Source organism: Dermacentor variabilis, chromosome 2, assembly GCF_050947875.1.
Source record: "Dermacentor variabilis isolate Ectoservices chromosome 2, ASM5094787v1, whole genome shotgun sequence".
Taxonomy (NCBI): Eukaryota; Metazoa; Arthropoda; class Arachnida; order Ixodida; family Ixodidae; genus Dermacentor; species Dermacentor variabilis.
In genome coordinates, this window is record NC_134569.1 from 229,408,723 (window position 1) to 229,428,351 (window position 19,629).

General features: G+C 43.9%; 1 protein-coding gene across 1 annotated transcript in view; it reads left to right on the top strand.

Moving 5' to 3' along the window:
• The first annotated feature begins 1,225 nt into the window (after positions 1-1,225).
• LOC142573150 (small ubiquitin-related modifier-like) overlaps positions 1,226-19,629 on the top strand; it is a 30,572-nt gene continuing 12,168 nt past the window's right edge. Inside the window, exons 1-5 of the mRNA XM_075682700.1 lie at positions 1,226-1,448; positions 1,528-1,584; positions 3,940-4,017; positions 7,598-7,669; positions 12,854-13,204. Of these exons, the coding sequence (XP_075538815.1) occupies positions 1,431-1,448; positions 1,528-1,584; positions 3,940-4,017; positions 7,598-7,669; positions 12,854-12,946 (318 nt within the window). The 5' untranslated portion in view covers positions 1,226-1,430 and the 3' untranslated portion in view covers positions 12,947-13,204. The remainder of the gene's footprint in view (positions 1,449-1,527; positions 1,585-3,939; positions 4,018-7,597; positions 7,670-12,853; positions 13,205-19,629) is intronic.

Below are 19,629 nucleotides of genomic sequence, written 5' to 3' on the forward strand. Positions count from 1 at the left end.
ACGCCAACCGAACAGCACGTAAGGTGCGCTTCGTGCGCCGCTCGCTAGGGGATGACGCCCCGCCAGATGGCGTGCGCTGCGCTTTCTCCTCGCCCTTTCGCTCCTCGCCCGCGAGTGCCACTTAGAGTCACATAAGTCAATGATTAGGGTCGCCTACCATTTTAATCTGAGGTAGCGAACATGGCATTTTTGCAGAGGCCCTGGATTCTTACATGTGATGCGGACATAATTTACCGCTAATCACGTGACCCTCAAATAATAAATACCAAAAACTTATAGCAATTAAATTAAATTCCGCGGTTTTACGTGTCAAATGCACGGTTTGGTTATATGGCACGCCGTAGTAGGGGGATCCGGATCCGTTTCGACCACTTTAGCTTGCCTCCAATGCACGGTACACGCAGTGTTCCCCCAGGTCATAAAAAAATCAAGGGGCATAGTTATCCATACATGGATGAACGTGATATCATTGCGGTCACGTGACTCGAGCGCCCACGTCAGCAGGAGTGCGGCAACGTCACGTGACCAATGCCGTTCGTCACAAGGCGCGCCCAATGCGATCGAGGGTTCTTTCTACTCACAACAAAGATACCTTAATGAAGTTCGCCTTCACACCATAGGTAGTGGGTTCGAGTTGCTTAATTATCTTTATCTTAACTAAGTGTGTCTTAATTAACACCAAAAGTCGTGGGTACGATCGACTCCTATCAAAGGTCGAAGGTTCGACGAGTTTAATCACGCCAACGCCGGATTTTCTGCCTCATGAGCTAAAAGGCCGTGCAGCGTACACGTGCGTATGTGCATCGGAACGCGGCCGGGATCAAACCCGCGACCTCGAGCTTAGCAGCGCAAATGTACGCCGTCACTGAGCTACCGCGGCTGATAAAAACAAGTTAACTTTGTTTATTAGACCATTGGGGGAAGTTGTTTAAACGCTCAATCACTATCGAGCCCATACCGCTGTGCGCACGAACGTTGCAGCAGAGTTCGCTCGCGCCATTTTACCTGCGATTGACGCACATACACACATACTACTACATACACACACACACGCGGACGCACACATGCAATAAATAAAAGAGGGATGTGTCAAATTTAATGTGTTTACATCAGCGCGATTCGCGAAATGACTTCGCGTGTGACGCGTCTTTGCGCACTAAAATAACGATTCCGCACTTCGTACCTCCGCATTAACCCCGCAGAGCCTTCGCAGAGATTTTGCCACCGCGTGGACGGGGGCAGCACCAGAGCGGGCGGCAGCAGCAGCGGCAGCAGTACGGGCGGCATCCGTACTGACTCGAGTGTGCGTGTGCCTAGCAGCCGTAAGGTCCTGTTTACAGTATATCCGGTTGGCGCGAGAGTTTCACAGACGGGTCACCGTACTCCGCGGTGCTCGGACCCCAGAAACAGCGCTACCCGATAGAACCATCATGTCCGACGCCGGTCAGGTGAGATACTATACTAAATGTGCCTACGAGTGTGACGAAAGTTCTCGATCCTCACCCCCGCCATGCTTCCACCCACCAGGATCCCAAGCCCGAAGGTTCGGATTGCGAGTACATCAAGCTCAAGGTGGTAGGCCAAGTGAGTTGTTACAATGTCCCTTGTACTGCGAGATGTGACACATAAGCCTAACTGCGCGGCCACCGTTGAATGACTCGCTCCGCGCGCAATACAAGCCGCGCTCGGTGGCGTGCGACATCGCTGGCCTCGTGCTTGAAACGACCCGTAGCGGCCTGCACGGCCAGTGTGACGACGCATTCCTGAACTTTTGAAACTGTTCGAGCAAGCTCCAGCGTAGCAGTTGGCGATTAGTAATCACTCCACCGCACTCCGCGCACCCGTTGTCGATTCTGTAATCAATTCCGTCGCCCCGTAAGCGATAGAAGTGCTTGTCGCCTCGACGAAAAGAAATAACAGATGGACGGTCAGCGGAATCGCAAAGCTCAAGCGGTCAGAGGTGATCTCGCAATGTGCTTCTGATCCCGGGTGCACGGCCCGGGAACGGTAGGGCTGCGATCGCGAAATAAAACCAGCTGCAGAAAACACACGGGTGCTTTATTTTCGTTTAATATTGACGTCTACTGACGGCCCTGTACAAGGTTTTTTCGTGACTGGATGACAGTGCATGCAAACAGAGGCAGCGAAAAAGAAAATGTGACATCATCACCTAGAATAAATTCATAATGGTGCAGTGTATGAATGTGTCGAATGAATGGGATAATGGAGCAGTATCGGGGAGGTAATTCCACTCATTGATTCCGCTCTGGGGAAAAAAGAATGCTATACTTAAAACAATCTGTGCGAAGCAGCATGAGCAGGGATGACCATTAAGTGGAGTACTTTGAGATTTCATTCCGATAAACTTCGAAATTGGTACTGTTGACATTGAATCACTGTAGATAATAAGGTAACAGCCTTTCATGTCTAGTTATGCATACTCAACAACTCTCAAGAATTAGTTGTCAAGATTATGAATTGGTGCTTGTTCCGCAGTGTTATGTAAAAAAGGACTTTTTATTGTTTTAAGGGTTTTGAATTTGAAGTAAGCTAAATTGACAGCAATAACTGCATTGCAGAAATAGCAATGGTACCTGCACTGCCTTCTTGCGACATTATAAGACTGTAAACAGAGGGCTACATGGCCTTGAGCGAGATTATTCAGACAACTTCCTGAAACGAGAAAAGTCAACAAAAGTTGCTGAAAAAGATCATTGTGATCTAAAAACACTATTGCTTCTAATATCTGTAGCACACGGGCGCAGAAAATGACTTTAACTTGTTAATGCCTTAAATTTTAATGCCATTTGTGTGATGCCATACGGACGAACTTATACCCCTGTCACACGGCAGATCTAACATCATTTCCAACAAATGACACTAGTGGCGATTAATGTCATTATCACAGTGCGCTGTGACATTGTGAAAACTGTCCTTTGTAAATGATAACAATGACGATAGTAAAAAAAAAAAAAAAATAGCCTCAAACTCACTTTTGTCCCATAATTATTTTCCAATATGCTAAATTCCAGTGGAATATGTGATCGTCCCTTTCACACTGTAGTGTTTGATCACCAATTGTCGACATTGCTGATGAAGTCAAGCCAAGCCAAAGATAAGGCAAGCAACATGGCGAAAAGCACAATGGGCACATTCGCTACATCTGATAAAGTGCAACGAGAACGCAGTTGCATTTCATCGCTGTTCTGATGTGCATGCGGGCTCTTAATATCATCATTCTTGGTGCGTGCCACAGGAAAACAAGCGCATGCTTTTATGTCAGCTCAATCAAAGTGGCTGTGGCCGATGCTCCGGTGCGAACCAATGCAACGGCTGTCTAGTTACTGGATTGAGAATAGCTTTCTGTAATTACGCGCATGATGGACTTCAATGCCGTTAAAGTAATAATTAGGTAATAAAATTGATAGAATAATAGTTATTTCATGTTAAACATAAAAAAAAGCATGTACTGTTTGCGGTACATTGGTGCACTCCCGGTTTCGAGGATATACATTCGGTTCGAAAACGAATGCGAATGAGTTTGGCGAACTCATCCGTTTGTAAATGTCATTTTCGACTAATGTCATTACGTTTTACCGTGTGACAGCAAACAAATGGCATTATCAGTGAATGTCATTCGTTGTAAATGACATTAGATCTGCCGTGTGACAGGGGTATTAGTGTCATCTGTCTTAATTTCATTCGCAGTTTAATGCGTTTGCCAGAACTCTCAACTGAGAAATGCATAATCTCTGCACTATAGCCTGCATAGTGCAGTATAATTGAAGTGCTAGAAATATGTCTATTACATGAAAAATAATTTATACATGCCTTTTAAACAACGACGCTCATGTCAGATCTGTGCTGATTTGTGCACCTTCCTTGCCATGTGCACCAGAGCGTCCATCTCATGCTTGTCCCATTTGACTGTGCTTGCAGGATGGCAATGAGATACATTTCAAGGTCAAGATGACCACACAGATGGGAAAGTTGAAGAAGAGCTACAGTGAGAGGGTGGTGAGTTGGGTTGCTGACGGGGCCTGAATGGGTTTTACCATCGTCTGTTAATTAATATTAATTCTGTTCTAGCATTGCCACAGTGTGGGAAAATATTCATTCTGGCGCTGCTTTTGACAAGTTAATGATTTGCTCTGTTGACTAGTGGACCTCATTTTCAATAAACAGGCATATTAATTCTAACATAGAAGATACCTTGAAAAAAGCTCCCTTAAAGTAAAGGTTTGAGCTGTTTCAGTAAATATATTCATTGCAATGTCAAAAAGAGAGAAAAAAGTTGCTCTTACCCTGAGAAGAGGCATGGTAAGCCAAAAAATATGTAAAAACAAAATATGGATTATGTAACATTCTGAGGTTTTACATACCACAACTACGATCTAATTATGAGGCATGCTGTAGTGAGGGACTTCGGATTAATTTGGACCACCTGGGATTCTTTAATGCGCACCCAGTGCATTGCTATGCGTGCATTCTTGCATTTTGCCCCCATCGAAATGTGGCTGGGGTTTGATCGCCTTAAGGGGACGGGGTAAGCAAAAAAATTTGGAAGAAATCAATTATGAGTTTCTTCCGAAATATAAAAGTACGTTCTTTTCTACATCATTTGATGTATCACACTCCATTCTGTGCAATTATACCAACCTGAAAAAGCTATCTGAATGCAAAGCGGTCAGCCATACATCCCCTTTACGAGCAGTGTTTTCTGCGCTCTTACTAAAAAAAAAAAAGTTCCTAATTTTAGCGGAAAGAGAAAGCTCTCTGGCAACCATCCATGTTGTTAGCCAAGACAAGCATGAGACGCTGCTGCACGGCTTACACGTGTTTTCCATGCGGTGCTGTTCTGAGTATATGTTAGTTTTGTTTACTTTAAACTCAGTTTTCTCAAAACAAGATATTTTTTTTACGTCGGTACCATTATTTTCAAAATGACAATAGATATCAAGCTGATTGTTCTGTGCATACAGTACATATATGCTAATTAACTGTACCAAAATTATCAGCGTGCGAATAAAATTGTTTTAAAATAAAAATATGTACAAAATTGGGTCAAAATTTGTGTGTAGAAAGTAAAAGATTCATAAATAATTTAATTTCTCGTATAGTAAAATAATTTTGGTACACCGGCTAGAAGATGAAATTCTGAACAAAATGAAGTAAATATCTTGCCACTATCTTTATTAGTTGCTGAGAAAAGTGCACCACAATATGCCCCAATATACATGGGAAAGATGGGGCTTACCCTGTCCCCTTAAAGTTCGCTCACAGCTTGGCATGGCATCATGGATTTTGACAGCTTTTTAACAATCCATGTGGCTATTAGTCTTATGGCTCTGCTGCAATTACTGCAGTGACGTCTACTGTAGTTCTGAACCCTAGTTAGTGAGATTTTACAGAGGTTGGTTTTCAGACGAATTAAGCTGCAAAATGCCTTCTCCGTGCAAAATTTTAGCACATATGGGCGTGCTATGGCCAGAAGAGTGACGTATAGCTGGCACTCTTGTATACATGGCCCAGTGGCTAGCAGAATGTGAAAGCGAAACATTTCTTGTTCCAGTTTAGCAAAAATAGTTCAGCTTTGTTCAACACTGGAAAAAATTGCACTTGAAGCTGGTTTGAACTGGTCTGTTTGCATCACATTCTAGCAATTCAGGAAAAATGTACATTTATTTTCTACCGGAACTCCACGGTGCTACCAAGCTGTACAAAAGACTGAAATAAAGTACATGTAATGTTCTCCACTTGGCAAGCAGTAAAAAAAAAAAATTGTGGAAGCACACCTCTGAAGCAATATGTCAATTCTATTATGCCTGTTACACACCTTCCCCCTTATTGTACGCCTTCTCCCTTTGGCACACTTTCGTGCCTTTCCCGTTCCTCGTATTAGGCCAAATAGTCATCCCTTACAAGACCGAACATTTCTTCAACCAATCATTTCATCGCACCTACTTCAGTTTACATACTAGTATGATCAAAAGCAGCTGCCTAGTTAAGAATCGCTTCTTTTTCAGTGATGGGCCTTCCACCAATGGATAGGCACGGTGGACAGTCAGTCGTGAAGCTATTACTAACATACCTGTTTCTCTTCTCAACATTTTTAAAACCAAATGGTGCTGCAACTTCTGAAATGACAGCAAGCACATGCACATTTGCATATGAGGTAGCATGGTTGAGCCGCAAGGGATGAAAAAGCTCTAAAGGCCTGAACCGAAAACACCCCCATACTCCATGCCTGTGGTTTTGTGGATTGAAAAAAAAATGCTAACATTCCAGTTCACAGTAAAAGAGCTTTTTTTTTTGGGGGGGGGGGGTAATAGCAAATTTGTAGCGGTATTTTCCACTCTATTCTGTGCCACTCTTTATCATCTGCTATTTCCGGGTGGCTGCTCACATTGACAACAATGGTGGAGTGTCACTCTGACCACTGAAGCAGCATGAAAAGAAATAGCATCGGAAAAGGCATCACTACGATATTGTGGCCCTGGTCGGATCCCCTGGTGGCTATGGCATCATACCACTATGCCCAACACCACTTATTCATTTGCAGCCGCAGTGCTGATGTTCCAATGGATTTGGAATGCAGAAAAGTCCCTGCAGAAACCATTAAAAAAATTAAATTATATTCTGTGGTATTATGTGCCAAAACAACGATCCGACTACGAGGCACACAGTAGTGTGGTACTCTGGATTAATTTGGCCACCTGGTTTTTTTTTTTATGTGCACCAAATGCGCCATACACAGCTGTTCTTCCGTTTTGCCTCAATCGATGTGCGACTGCGGTGGCCGGGTCTTGATTTCACAACCTTCTGCTTAGCTGTGTGATGCCACAGCTGCTAAGCTACCACGTAGGGTGGGCGGAACCCATCTCTCAATGTATGTCGAAGTTAACGTCATTGGCATTGAAGCAAATGTAGCGACACACCATATTGCCATATTCTTCACTTCTGTCTAGCCGACATCTTTAATATTTCTTGCTAGCTCGATGCTCCTTGTTCAGTGCACGTCCTGGTTCCATTCGATTTGCTTCACTTCTCTCTCACTCTACGGCCAGCTGCTTCACATGCCCACTTGCACATGCCCACTGGCCCAAGTCATCCATTTCCAAATTGTCTGTTCTTGCGCATACCGACTGTCGCGTAGACAGTGGCCCAAGCTCTCGTAAAAGAGGCCACAAATGGACGTCTACTGAAAAAGTGTGTGAAGTTTCCAAAGAATGTTAATTGCATTAAAGAGCTTGCCTGATGGTCCATAGATGCATGATCCCAGGTGGCCAGAATTAGCCTAAGACGCTCCACTGTGCATAGCACTTGCTTTGCAATTTTGTCGGTACATTACACCGTACCGGTCATCAGTCAATGGCCTGCTTTGAGGGAGTGCCTTCCTGTCTTACCGTTAAAATTAGAGGTAGTTTATGTGCATTGAAAATGTGCACAAAGGGGTATCTGTATTGTATCTATTCCAGTTGGAGTGCATGCTACAAGTTTGGAAGTCAGCTTTGTTGGTGTTGTATACAGGCATTTCTGAAGGTTTGGGTTGGCATTTAATTATTTGCACGAACATGTCATATTTTATTTTGTGCAGGCCATGCAAGTGTCATCCCTTCGCTTCCTGTTCGATGGCAAGCGCATAAACGATGATGAAACCCCTAAGCAAGTGAGTGGGACAAATCTCTATTGGTTAAGCTTTGTCTTCTGGTTTCTGAACAACATTGACATACTTTCTTTACTTGCATAATGATTGCACTCGCGTAATGATCGCACCCCTGAATTTTCTCGTCAAAGTTCAATTTTTTTTCTTTCCTGCGTACTGATCGCACCCCGAACTTGCCACAGCAATATGTCGTGTGCCAAGTCTAGCCAATGATGGTTGCGTTTACCATCTGTCAAATGCTGTTGAATGCTACGCGAACAACTCTTCAAGACATACCAAGCGGTCTGCACACACCAAACATTCTCAAGCAGATGTCCAATTTCATTCCTTTCATCACTTTCTGCACTTTCATGAAAAAAAAAACAACTCTACAACCATACTTCTCTTGGCTTTATTATTTGTAGGCTCTGTAATGGCTGTGGTCAACAGCAACAACAAAGAAGGCGCCTTTCGATTCCTCTCGTCTGCATTCGTGGGCATGCAACAAATCGCGAGCGGCAACGATAGTAGCCAGGTTTACACTGATACAATAGAAGTGTACCCTATTCATATGCCGATGCTTGTAGCGCAGCAAAGATATTCCCCACCCTTAGCGGAAACGTGCCGTATTAGGACAGTAGTGAAGACAAATGCCACAGTTTTCACAGCATGCCTGCCATATGTTTCTATGTCACTGGCTGCTAAGCGCGCCCATCTCTGTTTCTGTCCCCTCGAAGTGGACATGGCTACGTTATTGCTGCAAACTTGCTGATATTAACGATATTATTCCTTACTGATACGGAAGAAACTCTTTCAATGCACATACAGTAATGTACTTGCGAGAAAAAAATCGCTTTCGGTGCGTTCGGCTTGCTCCGCCGGCCCGCCATTTTTGTTTTGGTGTCCCACACTGTTACAACGGCAGTCACCTGTTTGTTGACCTGTTGTCATCCCGCAGCAAATGCAGGATGAAAAAAAAATTTTTTTCTGTGGAAAATTTGCCCCGTATAATGATGGCAACCCTGAATTTGTGTCAATTTTTTTTACAACAAAGTGCGATCATTATGCGAGTAAATATGGTACATAAGCAGCATTGATAACTTGGACAGTCTTTGGAGTTAGGGAAAACTACGAATTGTGTGGAAGCAATCAGCCCTACCAGGTCTAGCCTCTCGGCACAGTCAAGCAAACATTAACTTGCTTGCACTGTCTGCCCTTGAAACAAATTAGCGTTTGTCTGATAAACTTGTGATTATCACTGAAAGGCATGGCCACTGCCGAGAGCTAGCTGCAAAGGGCAGAAAAAAACACTTGGACCCATTTTTCTCATTAACAGGAAAATATTGCTGTTCTGCGGCAAAACTGCCAATTTTCAGCAGCCAACATCCGCGAAATAGTAGACAGCAAGGTGCTTTACTGCTAATGTGTTTGTACTATTACTGCAGATCACTTTTCTTGTTCCCTTGTTTTTTTACTCTTGATCATTTTATTGTTTTGTGATCGCCTCTGGTTTTCTATAATCAAAGGAATAGATGGTACAGTCAAATCCACTTGAAACGAACTTGACTATAATGATCACATTTCAGTGCATTCACAAAATTTATTTTTTTTTACTCTGCCTACTGAAACTGCTTCCAGAAGAATGAGTCTTTTTTTTAAATTGCCATGCTGTTATGACGAACACTTTGAACTCTGTCACGGTAAAAAGAGGGTGCACGCGAAATACCACGGCACGGAAGCGTGACCAAGCTGGACACACGTCAGCGCATGCCCTGCTCCAGTCCAACCGCGACGATAGCACGGCCTTTGAGATGAGTGAGGATCACCGCATGCGCATTTCGGAAACCGCAGAGGAGGCCACTTGCTTTCAAGGCACTTGTCAAGGGAGGATGCTCACAGCAGGACGGGGCGTGCACTGGCATGCGTGCCGCTGTGACGTCACGTGCCACAACACCGGCACTCTTGTTATTGCGAATGCTTTCCCTACAGCACCCCATGCATTACGCCTATTTCAATGGTTTGGAACAACCACCATGGGAGCAATGGCCGCTCAAGCTTTGCTATTGTTGGTGTTGATAATCACGTTGCCCGAGTCGGTGAGAACGCTGTGCCACGCACTGTTGCCATGCAATGTTGCAGAGGGTCAGCGGTTGCTACGCCATTATCAGGGGATCGCGGTTTGGCTGCACTTTGCTTACACATTACTGATTGCTGATAACAGTTCGCGATGACGTTCTCTGCCTTTCAAACATGGTTTTTTTTTTTTTTTTGCCCGTAGCAACTATGATACCTTAACTTTATGGCTGTAGGGTGGATGACGCACAGTTGTAATGCCAAGACTTCCGCATAATGGTGGCATGTGGAAATACGTAGTTCCTGAAGTTAGTGCTTCCAGCTAAGACTGCTTCGCTCTCATGTGGAGAATACGGTCTTGTCCCACTGGTAGTAAAATATATTGCAAGCTCTCAAATAAGAAGTTCACCGATGATTACGATACTCCCGAATGCAAATTTTGAGTGAAGCTGTTTAGGTGTTTTCAATTCGCAATATATTGTGGCAAAGAATTTGATTTGGAATGACAGGGTCCTCTCGGCAGTGGCACTGAGTCTGATCGGGCAGCTTGTCTGTTGTTTATTGTGCAGAAAGAAATCATGAATATGGGAATGCGCAGCGCTTTCTTTAGGGGCGGCGGCGCAGAGGAAGTAGCAGGTGCGCAGTGGGTCCAAAGCCCACGCTAGTGCTTCGCTTCCATATACGGTATCGGTGGACACGCACTCCGCCTTCCCCACACTCTCTTTGCTATCGCTGTCTTTCATCCCCCACTACGCTCTGCATTCGCTCTTTCATCCTTCACTGTGCTCATTCACACGGTTATACCGAGGGATGCCTACGTTCGCAACATGAACGCGCACCTGAGAGCTGCACTCTGAAAATAGTGGCTGTGCTTGCAGTTTCAAATGACAGATGATTAGAACTGGCTGTCATTTTGTGAGCTATGCGGCACCGCATCTCGTTTCTTAGATAGATATTGCTAATGGAAATTTTCAGCCAGGTGCGGGGACAAAAGTGACATGGAAAATCTGGTTTTTGGGCACATATGCTGCAAAATTGCAACTGCCTGTGCCAGCTTCAGTGCCACTAATTTTTTAGCATTATTAAGGGCGAGTTTACATGCGACGACCACTTCTCACGGAAATATTGAGTTCGTTATAACGGAGGTTCAACTGTAGTATATGCAAAATAACGTAGTTTGGCCTTAGTTTTCGAATGAATGTACTTTGGGCATAATGAACCATTCTTGCTGGATTGTTAAGTCCACTGTAATGAGTGCCGTTATGTGTCCACACTCCATGATTGCATGTTCATTGCTAATTGCAGTTTTGTATAATGGGCCTCACGTGCATCAGAATTAATAAGTCTATAGTAACAAGCTAGCAGACTGCCACACCTCTCATAATCCTATCGGCGCGTTTATGGTGGCTTGTTGCCCAACTCTCGGACAGTAAAGAGCCGAGCACTCTGTGCTGCTGTGCTTTGCACCTTCGATGTTTACAAACCACAGGATGCGACTAAAACTTCAGTGCAGCCTGGTATTCATTTTCAGCCTGTGCTTCAAGGCTTTGCGCTGTTTACAATTGTGTTTACAAGCGTGTTTACAATTGCACTGCTGCTGAAAATTTACACCAGCAGCAGAGTAGAATATACTTGGGTGCTGCAGTATTAGCTCTTGTTTGTCTGGTTCAGCTCAGCGCCTCTGCCCATCTGGAAAAATGCCGTCTGCGTGCATTTACCGCAATGTCGGACACACTAAAACTCTGTTGTAGTAATCTTCTGGCGTGAAGTGACAGTCGAAAACGCATACCTTAAAATTCCAAGCCAGCATCCCCACTTGTAACACAAGCAGATGACACTTGCCGGAAGTGCTTCAGTATAGTAATAAATTCTCAATGTGTATTCTCTTTGTTACTTTATTTTTATTCCAACTATTACAAACAACATTTGTTCATCATATTGTTGGAAAAAATTAGTGATGACTCTACCTAGGCAGCAACATCAGACAACATCAGGGCAACGCTTTTTTTCAGTCATTTGTACCACGCACTTCCAATGAGTGGAATCACCTCCCCGCCTCGATAGCCACTATCGCAGATCACCTATTATTCAAGAATGCCATAGCTAGCACTGTATAACTAGGAACCTTTTTTCATATTGTTCAACCTGTACTCACCAACGACTTAGCTAACATTGTATATCTAGGTGCCATTTGTTAAATAGTTTTGTTTATACATATTTATATACATAATTTTCTGCTCTAGTAACTCCTGTTTGTTGAATTTACCCGTTTTGCTTGTAACCACTCCCCTCTATAATGCCGTAATGGCCCTGAGGGTATGATAAATAAATAAATAAATAAACTTGGCCAACTGATGTCGCGTGCCAGCTATGGAGATTGTAACGGGGAGGAAGAAAACTGAGGGGAGCGGCACTGCTGAAATAGGTAGAGATACACATTTCTAAAAACCTTACAATAAGTTACACACTTCATGCAGAGCACTTAAATTTCTCAGTTAATGATTAGAAGTCATTTCTCACTAATGACTTTGTTTATACGAAATCATGAAAACCATTTTAGGACGAGAATTAAGAATGCATGTTCGCACGAAAATGCAGTTTTTAATTTCTTGGGTAAAGAACTTTTAAAAAATGCTGTAGAACTCAACCAGCTATCTTGCCCTCATTTTCTTATGTTATCAATTTGAGCACCTCTTACTTTTTGATTGCGTCATAAGTGCATACTAACCTACACAGCTTTCCATGTTGCTGGCAGTCAGCCACCTTCGGTTGGTAAAAAGGTGTTCTGAGCCGAGATAATGTAAAGCTGTTCCGATCTGTTTTTGTCCCAAATCTGCCATTGCCCCTCGATGATCGGTCCAAATGGCTTCGGCCTTGCCCACATGATGCGCCTGCCCATACGGGATGGGCTGAAGCCATTTTGACCAATCATGGAGGGCTAATGGCAGATTTGGAATAAAGACAGACTGAAATACTTTTTATGTGATGTTGGCCTTGTTGTTTACCTTAATGCTCATGTCTTGGGAGATCTGCTGGAACACCTTGTGGTCGTAGCTTTGTCCTGCTTTGTGTCGGCAAGTCAATTTTCCGTGAACCATGCTGCATGCGTGTTGAGAACCCTGATCTTCTGTGCAGTTGGAAATGGTGAATGATGACGTCATCGAAGTTTACCAGGAGCAGACGGGCGGCCTACGGATAGCACCAGCTAGCCTCCGGCCATCATCCTGAATCAGCTTTTCCGCTCCCCCCCTCCACCGATGCACCAGTGCGCGCGCATACACACACACTCGTCATACATTATCATCTAATAAACCTGCCTCACATTCAGTCACTCATGAGTGTAAAGTGGTTATACAAGGTCGCGTGGTGTTGAAGGTGGAAGTTGGCCAACCTTTGGCCGACGCTGCTGCTTGTGTGGGCCTGTGTTGGTGAACACAAATGGATCAGAGGATTTTGGTTCTCTCGTTACTAGAGTTCGCTGCCTTGGTAAGTGCTTGCAAAGATCTTTCTCACAGACATGTTGAAATATCCAAAGATGAAAAGAGGGGACCTGCAGGGCTCTTGCACGGCACTCTCTTACTACTCACCATCATACGAGGGCGAATCAGAAAGTCGTTGGGCCCCTATTTTTTTTTAGCGAAATTACGGCTGTAAATGTGAAGTCAACATATCCATTCCCAGCGGTGGATCTTACTTGGGCCGGCCTTGCCTTATCTGCCGGTATTTCCATGGCACAGTGCTTTAGTCGAAGATGGCAGTTGTGCTTCACACGCCCATGGCATACGAGCATTGAAGTATGATTCGTTTTCTATGGAGCAAGCAACGAACATCCATTGAAATACACAGAGAAATGCAGCCCATGATAGGGAAAGGTGTCTCACTTGAGAAGTGTGAGGTGCTGCTTTTGCGAGTTTGCAAAAGGCCGTGAAGACTTGCAGACTCAGGGGCGTGCGTTGCTGACTGACAACGGGTGCATCTCAAATATTGTGCTGCGATGAAACTAATGTCTGAACGGGCGTGGGCGCTATGTGGAAAAATAGTGTAAAGTACGCAGAATAGTATGTATATTTGCCATTACCTGTATGTACTTTATTTTGGCCAATAAAAAATAGGGGCCAAAGACTTTCTAATACACCCTCGTAAGATGCTTGCTGAATAATGTTTTGAGTCAGTGAACCTCTCCCATTTGCGTAGGTGTGAAGGGGTTTTATATATACTGTAGTATGGCTCAAATGTCCAGTACTGTATAGAGAAGTTTTTGACGTCTGGAGGCATCTCTTAAACTTTTTGAATTCCTTCAGCATCTCGTGGAACGCCTCCATGGTCACCAAGAGGTAATTCAGACTCTGCAGGGATTGCCTAGCAGAGAAGCCTGATTAATTGGCCGCCAGAAAAAAAAGGATGTGCCAGCATGTCAGCACATGGCTAAATTCACATATGTTAACATGGATTTGGCAAGTCTTGCATTTCAACTATCATCTTGCTGTCACTGCAGGTAGACGAAAGTGTGGTCAGTGCCTGCATCAAATCTGCACCTGGCAACTTGAAGTGGGGTTTACCGTGCTCCACTAGCCAAACGATTGTAAAACTTTATTGTCTGGCACTTCCCTCATCGGCACAGACATTGAGGTTCATGCCATTTGAGGCTGCTTAACTATTTGTCAAGTGACGAGAGAGTTTTAAGCTCGGCTAGTTAGGTTACGTTGAACATGGTAAACAGCGCAGACGATGGGACAAGTGATGCGAACAGGACAGATGCGCCATGTAATTTTTATTGGGCTGACATGGACCTTTGTGTAATCTACCTTCTGTACGACTCTTTGTCAAAGACCAACCACATTGCTGTTACTAAACAAAGGAACAAACACTGGACATGCAGGACACACATTACAAACATGCGAATGCAGCTCTGACAATTTGGCTTGGCTTTTCCTTTAATTTCCACTAGCTGCTAAGGTGTGGCTTGTGGCTACTAGATCGACAAGGCTGTAGTATTGTCCTGTGCCACTTCTGGGTTTGAGGATGTGGCCAACAACATATCAAAGCAAAAGACTGTTGCTCTTTTTGTCTTTCCGCTCACCTTGGTGGTTGAACTAGCTTGCAGTGTTTGCTGGTGGAAAACTTCAAATGGCACATTGTAAGGCATTCAAGATTTCAATTATGTCTATGGTATGAGCAGCACTGCAGTGAAGCCAGTGGTGGGAATGCTGCTACAGTTGCTCTGATCTGCTACATTCTGTTTAAGCTGCTACATCCATGCTACAAATGAAAGAATCTGCTGCAAAGCTGCTCCAGATTGACCACAACACTAGGTTGCGGTCACCGCCACATAAAAGTACCATCGCATCTCCTACCCTTCATAAAGCTAAATGAGCTAAAGGGTCCCTGAGCTAACCAAATTCAGTGCGTGCTCGCACATAGTCGCGCTCTGCCATTAGAACACTTTATGCAGTTCATCCGCAGGCTGTGCATAGTTCAGGATGAAGTTCTGTCGGGCCTAGTAGTGTGTGCTCAGCACATTCCGTGGTATCGAGGCGTCCCACATTCATACTTTGTGCTGGCGACGGGGCCTCTGTTGGAGAGGTGTTCCTCAACTGATGACACGCACTTCGTGCATTTGGCAAGGTGGATGTGTCATGGCACTTTGCAAACTGACAGATTACACGTTATTACCTGCTTTGCTGTGTTGCACTTATCTGCATGAGTGTGCTTGTAACGCAACGGATTTGTAGTTCTGCCATTTTACTAGCTAGACTACCTTAGACGTAAAATAAAATTGCTCGAATGGCCATCCTGCATACCACGTGACTGTATTACCGTGATATCCTTGTGCCTTTGTGTGGCTCGCTTTACCACTGGGGGCGCGCAGTATTTTCTTGTACAAGCACACAGGTTGCCTCGGTGTGGCTGCTTGATGGTTGTAATTTGTTCATGAGTGATTGCATATGTGGATTATCTTTCTCTAGAATATTTGCAATGCTGGTACTCTGGAACCACTTCTGATGTGCAGGAATAGTGTCATTCCACTAACAACTCGGAATCATTGCTGACTGCTACAAAATCTGCTCCAAAGCACTCTTGCTCATTTTCCCCGCTTAGTGAAGCACTCCAAATTATCAGAATAAGAATATAGCAAATCTGTCAAGCGTTTGCATGACAAAGTTGTATACTATTGTGGTTTTCATTAGCTCCAGTCTTAGCGGGAGACTTATTTTCTAAGAGTGCCACGAAATCACAAAGTGCGAGGTCATTGCATCATCTTGTGCAGATCCCTTTCCTGTGAACTTGTTTAAAGCAGTCTGGTAGAATGCAAGGCAATGGGACACAACCCAAATGGCAACAGGCGCTTCAGTTTGATTGGCAGGAACCTACCATAAAGAAGACAAACATGCAGAGATCACAGCTCACAGAGTACGCCGCCACCCTATAAAAAACTATAAAAAACAAGTTTTTTTTAGTATTTATGCTTTTAAGACATCCCTAGACAGGCAGAATTGTGTTGTGGAGAGAAGTGCCTTGCTTCATTATAAAAGTTTTAAGCAATTTTCAAACAAATATTCTTATGTGGTGTCAGTCTGCAGTACTCAATTTTCTGCTATTTCTGCAAACAACCCTTGGTAAGCCCATTCCAAATAAAGGTTATTCAGTGAAAAATCTTTTTATACTCTTTTACGAATTGGGCTGTATAACAAACCAGGATAACAAGTATTATATGACATTTTATTTGAAACATTGTCTGAATGCATCTTTAAATTCATTGTATGGCTTCCTTATTTGACGGCAGTACCAAGTTGTTTTCTATTGCTCCGGTTGCAAGTTCGGACTGCTTGTGCAACAGGCATTTTGGATCAGTAAAAGAAAAAAATCTTGCACTTGAAGAAGTAAAAAGAACTTTTCAAAAGGCTTAATTATTTTTGTTTTTTACTAAATTATATGTTCGATTCATTGGAGAAAATTTGGCGGTAAAAATTATGTGTATGTTATTTCTTTGAAAAGATAGCAAACCCAACCCAGTGCCTATGAAACTCAAGGTACCAGTTTCATTTGTAACATTTGAATTGTGTAGTATTGTTTTTTAATGTTATTCAGTTCCAACAAGTAATAAGGGCCCAAATGCATTTACGTTGTTTTTATCGGCGTTAAGCATAATCCTGACATGGTGGACATTCTGTGTTTGAAACATTTTTAACACGGCTTTTCGTGCATTGAAGAACAGCTGATTGACTTTCTGTGCTTATACACTGTAGTTTTCTCATTTATACTGGTAGCTACAGTGTGGTGAAGTTTAGATTGCAAAAGTAAGGGAAACAGAAGTTTGCTGGGAATTGGTATGGTAGTTGAAAGCCACAGTGCACGATGGGTCCAGTGATGGGAGTGGTTCAGGAAGTGCATTGAAGATTGGTCTGGCTGCAATATCTTGCAGTGAGCTGCACTGCAGTTCAGCAGCGAAAGGACACTATTATTATGACGAGCACAAACAGCGCTTAAGAGCGGACGGTCGCAGCACGACGGACAAGGCGTTGACTACCAGTGGTTGTTAGTCAGCACCTCATCTGTCATGCTCTCACCATCCAGTCTTAAGTGCTGTCTGTGCCCGTCCTGACAATGTACCAGCCAGCCCAGCTTAGTGCACTCCTACAGCAACAATCGTGCATCTTGGCACTTTGTCAAACATTGACTTGTCCTAAAAGAATTATTTAATGGTATTCATTAGCAAAGGGCAAATAGAGACACCTACGTGAGCCTTTTGACTCTTAAACCTTGTCCTATGTTATGCTCTTTTTGTCATTTCAGTAATGGCGACAAATGTGCCTCTTGATAAACTGAAACAAGTTGGAATAGAGCCTGACTTTTACATAATGGAAACTTGTCTAGCAATTCTCTGGCTGCTCATTGTGAAGGCCTCCCGTTACAGCATTGATCATGCAAAATAAGCTGGGTAAACAAAAACGAAAAAGAGTTGCCCCGTGGTTAAAATTGGACATATCAAAATCGGGAGGAGACAAGCTATAAGTAGAGAATTTAAGGTCTCCTGAATGTTCTTACAGCAAAGCTGTATATGGCTAGCCGATTCGTCCGTCCCTCTGTCTGTTGCATGTACACAGAAAACTCTTCCGGCGCAACCCCATGCACATGTGCCCAAAAAAAAAAAAAAAAGGCACACGATTGGTTGAACCAGTAGTGACGACGTTGCTGTCCATCACAGCCGAGCGTGCACGCAGCAGTTTCTTTCCGGCTCCGAAATGGGTAGGCCATGCGCCATACATACTCTTGAGGAGCAGCCAGCTTTCGATCAGCAACGCTGCGAGCAGAACTGGGAACGAGCTAGTCTATGCCGTGCCGTTGCTGCAGCCCGGGCACAAGAACAGGCTCGTGCAGCCTAGCACAAGCAGCAACTGCGTGCTGAGGATCCGACAGCCTACCAAGCAGTCATTTAAAGGGACCCTGAAATGATTTAGCTGCAGAACAGGTATTCGGCTTTAACTCAGGAAGAGGACCTTAGTGTTCAAGCAATTAACGACAATCTTGTGGGCATCATTAAGGAGTGTGCAATAGAAGTCGGTGGTAACTCCGTTAGACAGGAAACCAGTAAGCTATCGCAGGAGACGAAAGATCTGATCAAGAAACGCCAATGTATGAAAGCATCTAACCCTACAGCTAGAATAGAACTGGCAGAACTTTCGAAGTTAATCAACAAGCATAAGACAGCTGACATAAGGAAGTATAATATGGATAGAAATGACATGCTCTCAGGAACGGAGGAAGCCTAAAAACAGTGAAGAAGAAACTAGGAATTGGCAAGAATCAGATGTATGCGTTAAGAGACAAAGCCGGCAATATAATTACTAATATGGATGAGATAGTTCAAGTGGCTGAGGAGTTCTATAGAGATTATATTATACAGTACCAGTAGCACCCACGACGATATTGGAAGAGAGAATAGTCTAGAGAAATTCGAAATCCCACAGGTAACGCCGGAAGAAGTAAAGAAAGCATTGGGGAGCTATGCAAAGGGGGAAGGCAGCTGGGGAGGGTCAGGTAACAGCAGATTTGTTGAAGGATGGTGGGCAGATTGTTCGAGAAACTGGCCACCCTGTATACGCAATGCCTCATGACTTCGAGCGTACCGGAATCTTGGGAAAACGCTAACATAATCCTAATCCATAAGAAAGGGGACGCCAAAGACTTGAAAAATTATAGACAGATCAGCTTACTGTCCGCTGCCTACAAAGTATTTACTAAGGTAATTGCAAATAGAATCAGGAACACCTTAGACTTCCGTCAACCAAAGGACCAGGCAGGATTCCGTAAAGGCTATTCAACAATAGACCATATTCACACTATCAATCAGGTGATAGAAAAATGTGCAGAATATAACCAACCCTTATATATTGCTTTCATTGATTACGAGAAAGCGTTTGATTCTGTCGAAACCTCAGCAGTCATAGAGGCATTACGGAATCAGGGTGTAGACGAGCCGTATGTAAAAATACTGAAAGATATCTATAGCGGCTCCACAGCCACCGTAGTCCTCCACAAAGAAAGCAACAAAATCCCAATAAAGAAAGGCGTCAGGCAGGGAGATACTATCTCTCCAATGCTATCCACAGCGTGTTTACAGCAGGTATTCAGAGACCTGAATTGGGGATAAGAGTTAATGGAGAATACCTTAGTAACTTGCGATTCGCTGATGATATTGCCTTGCTTAGTAACTCAGGGGACCAACTGCAATGCATGCTCACTGACCTGGAGTGGCAAAGCCGAAGGGTGGGTCTAAAGATTAATCTGCAGAAAACTAAAGTAATGTTTAACAGTCTTGGAAGAGAAGAGCAGTTTACGATAGGTAGCGAGGCACTGGGAGTGGTAAGGGAATACATCTACTGAGGACAGGTAGTGACCGCGGATCCGGG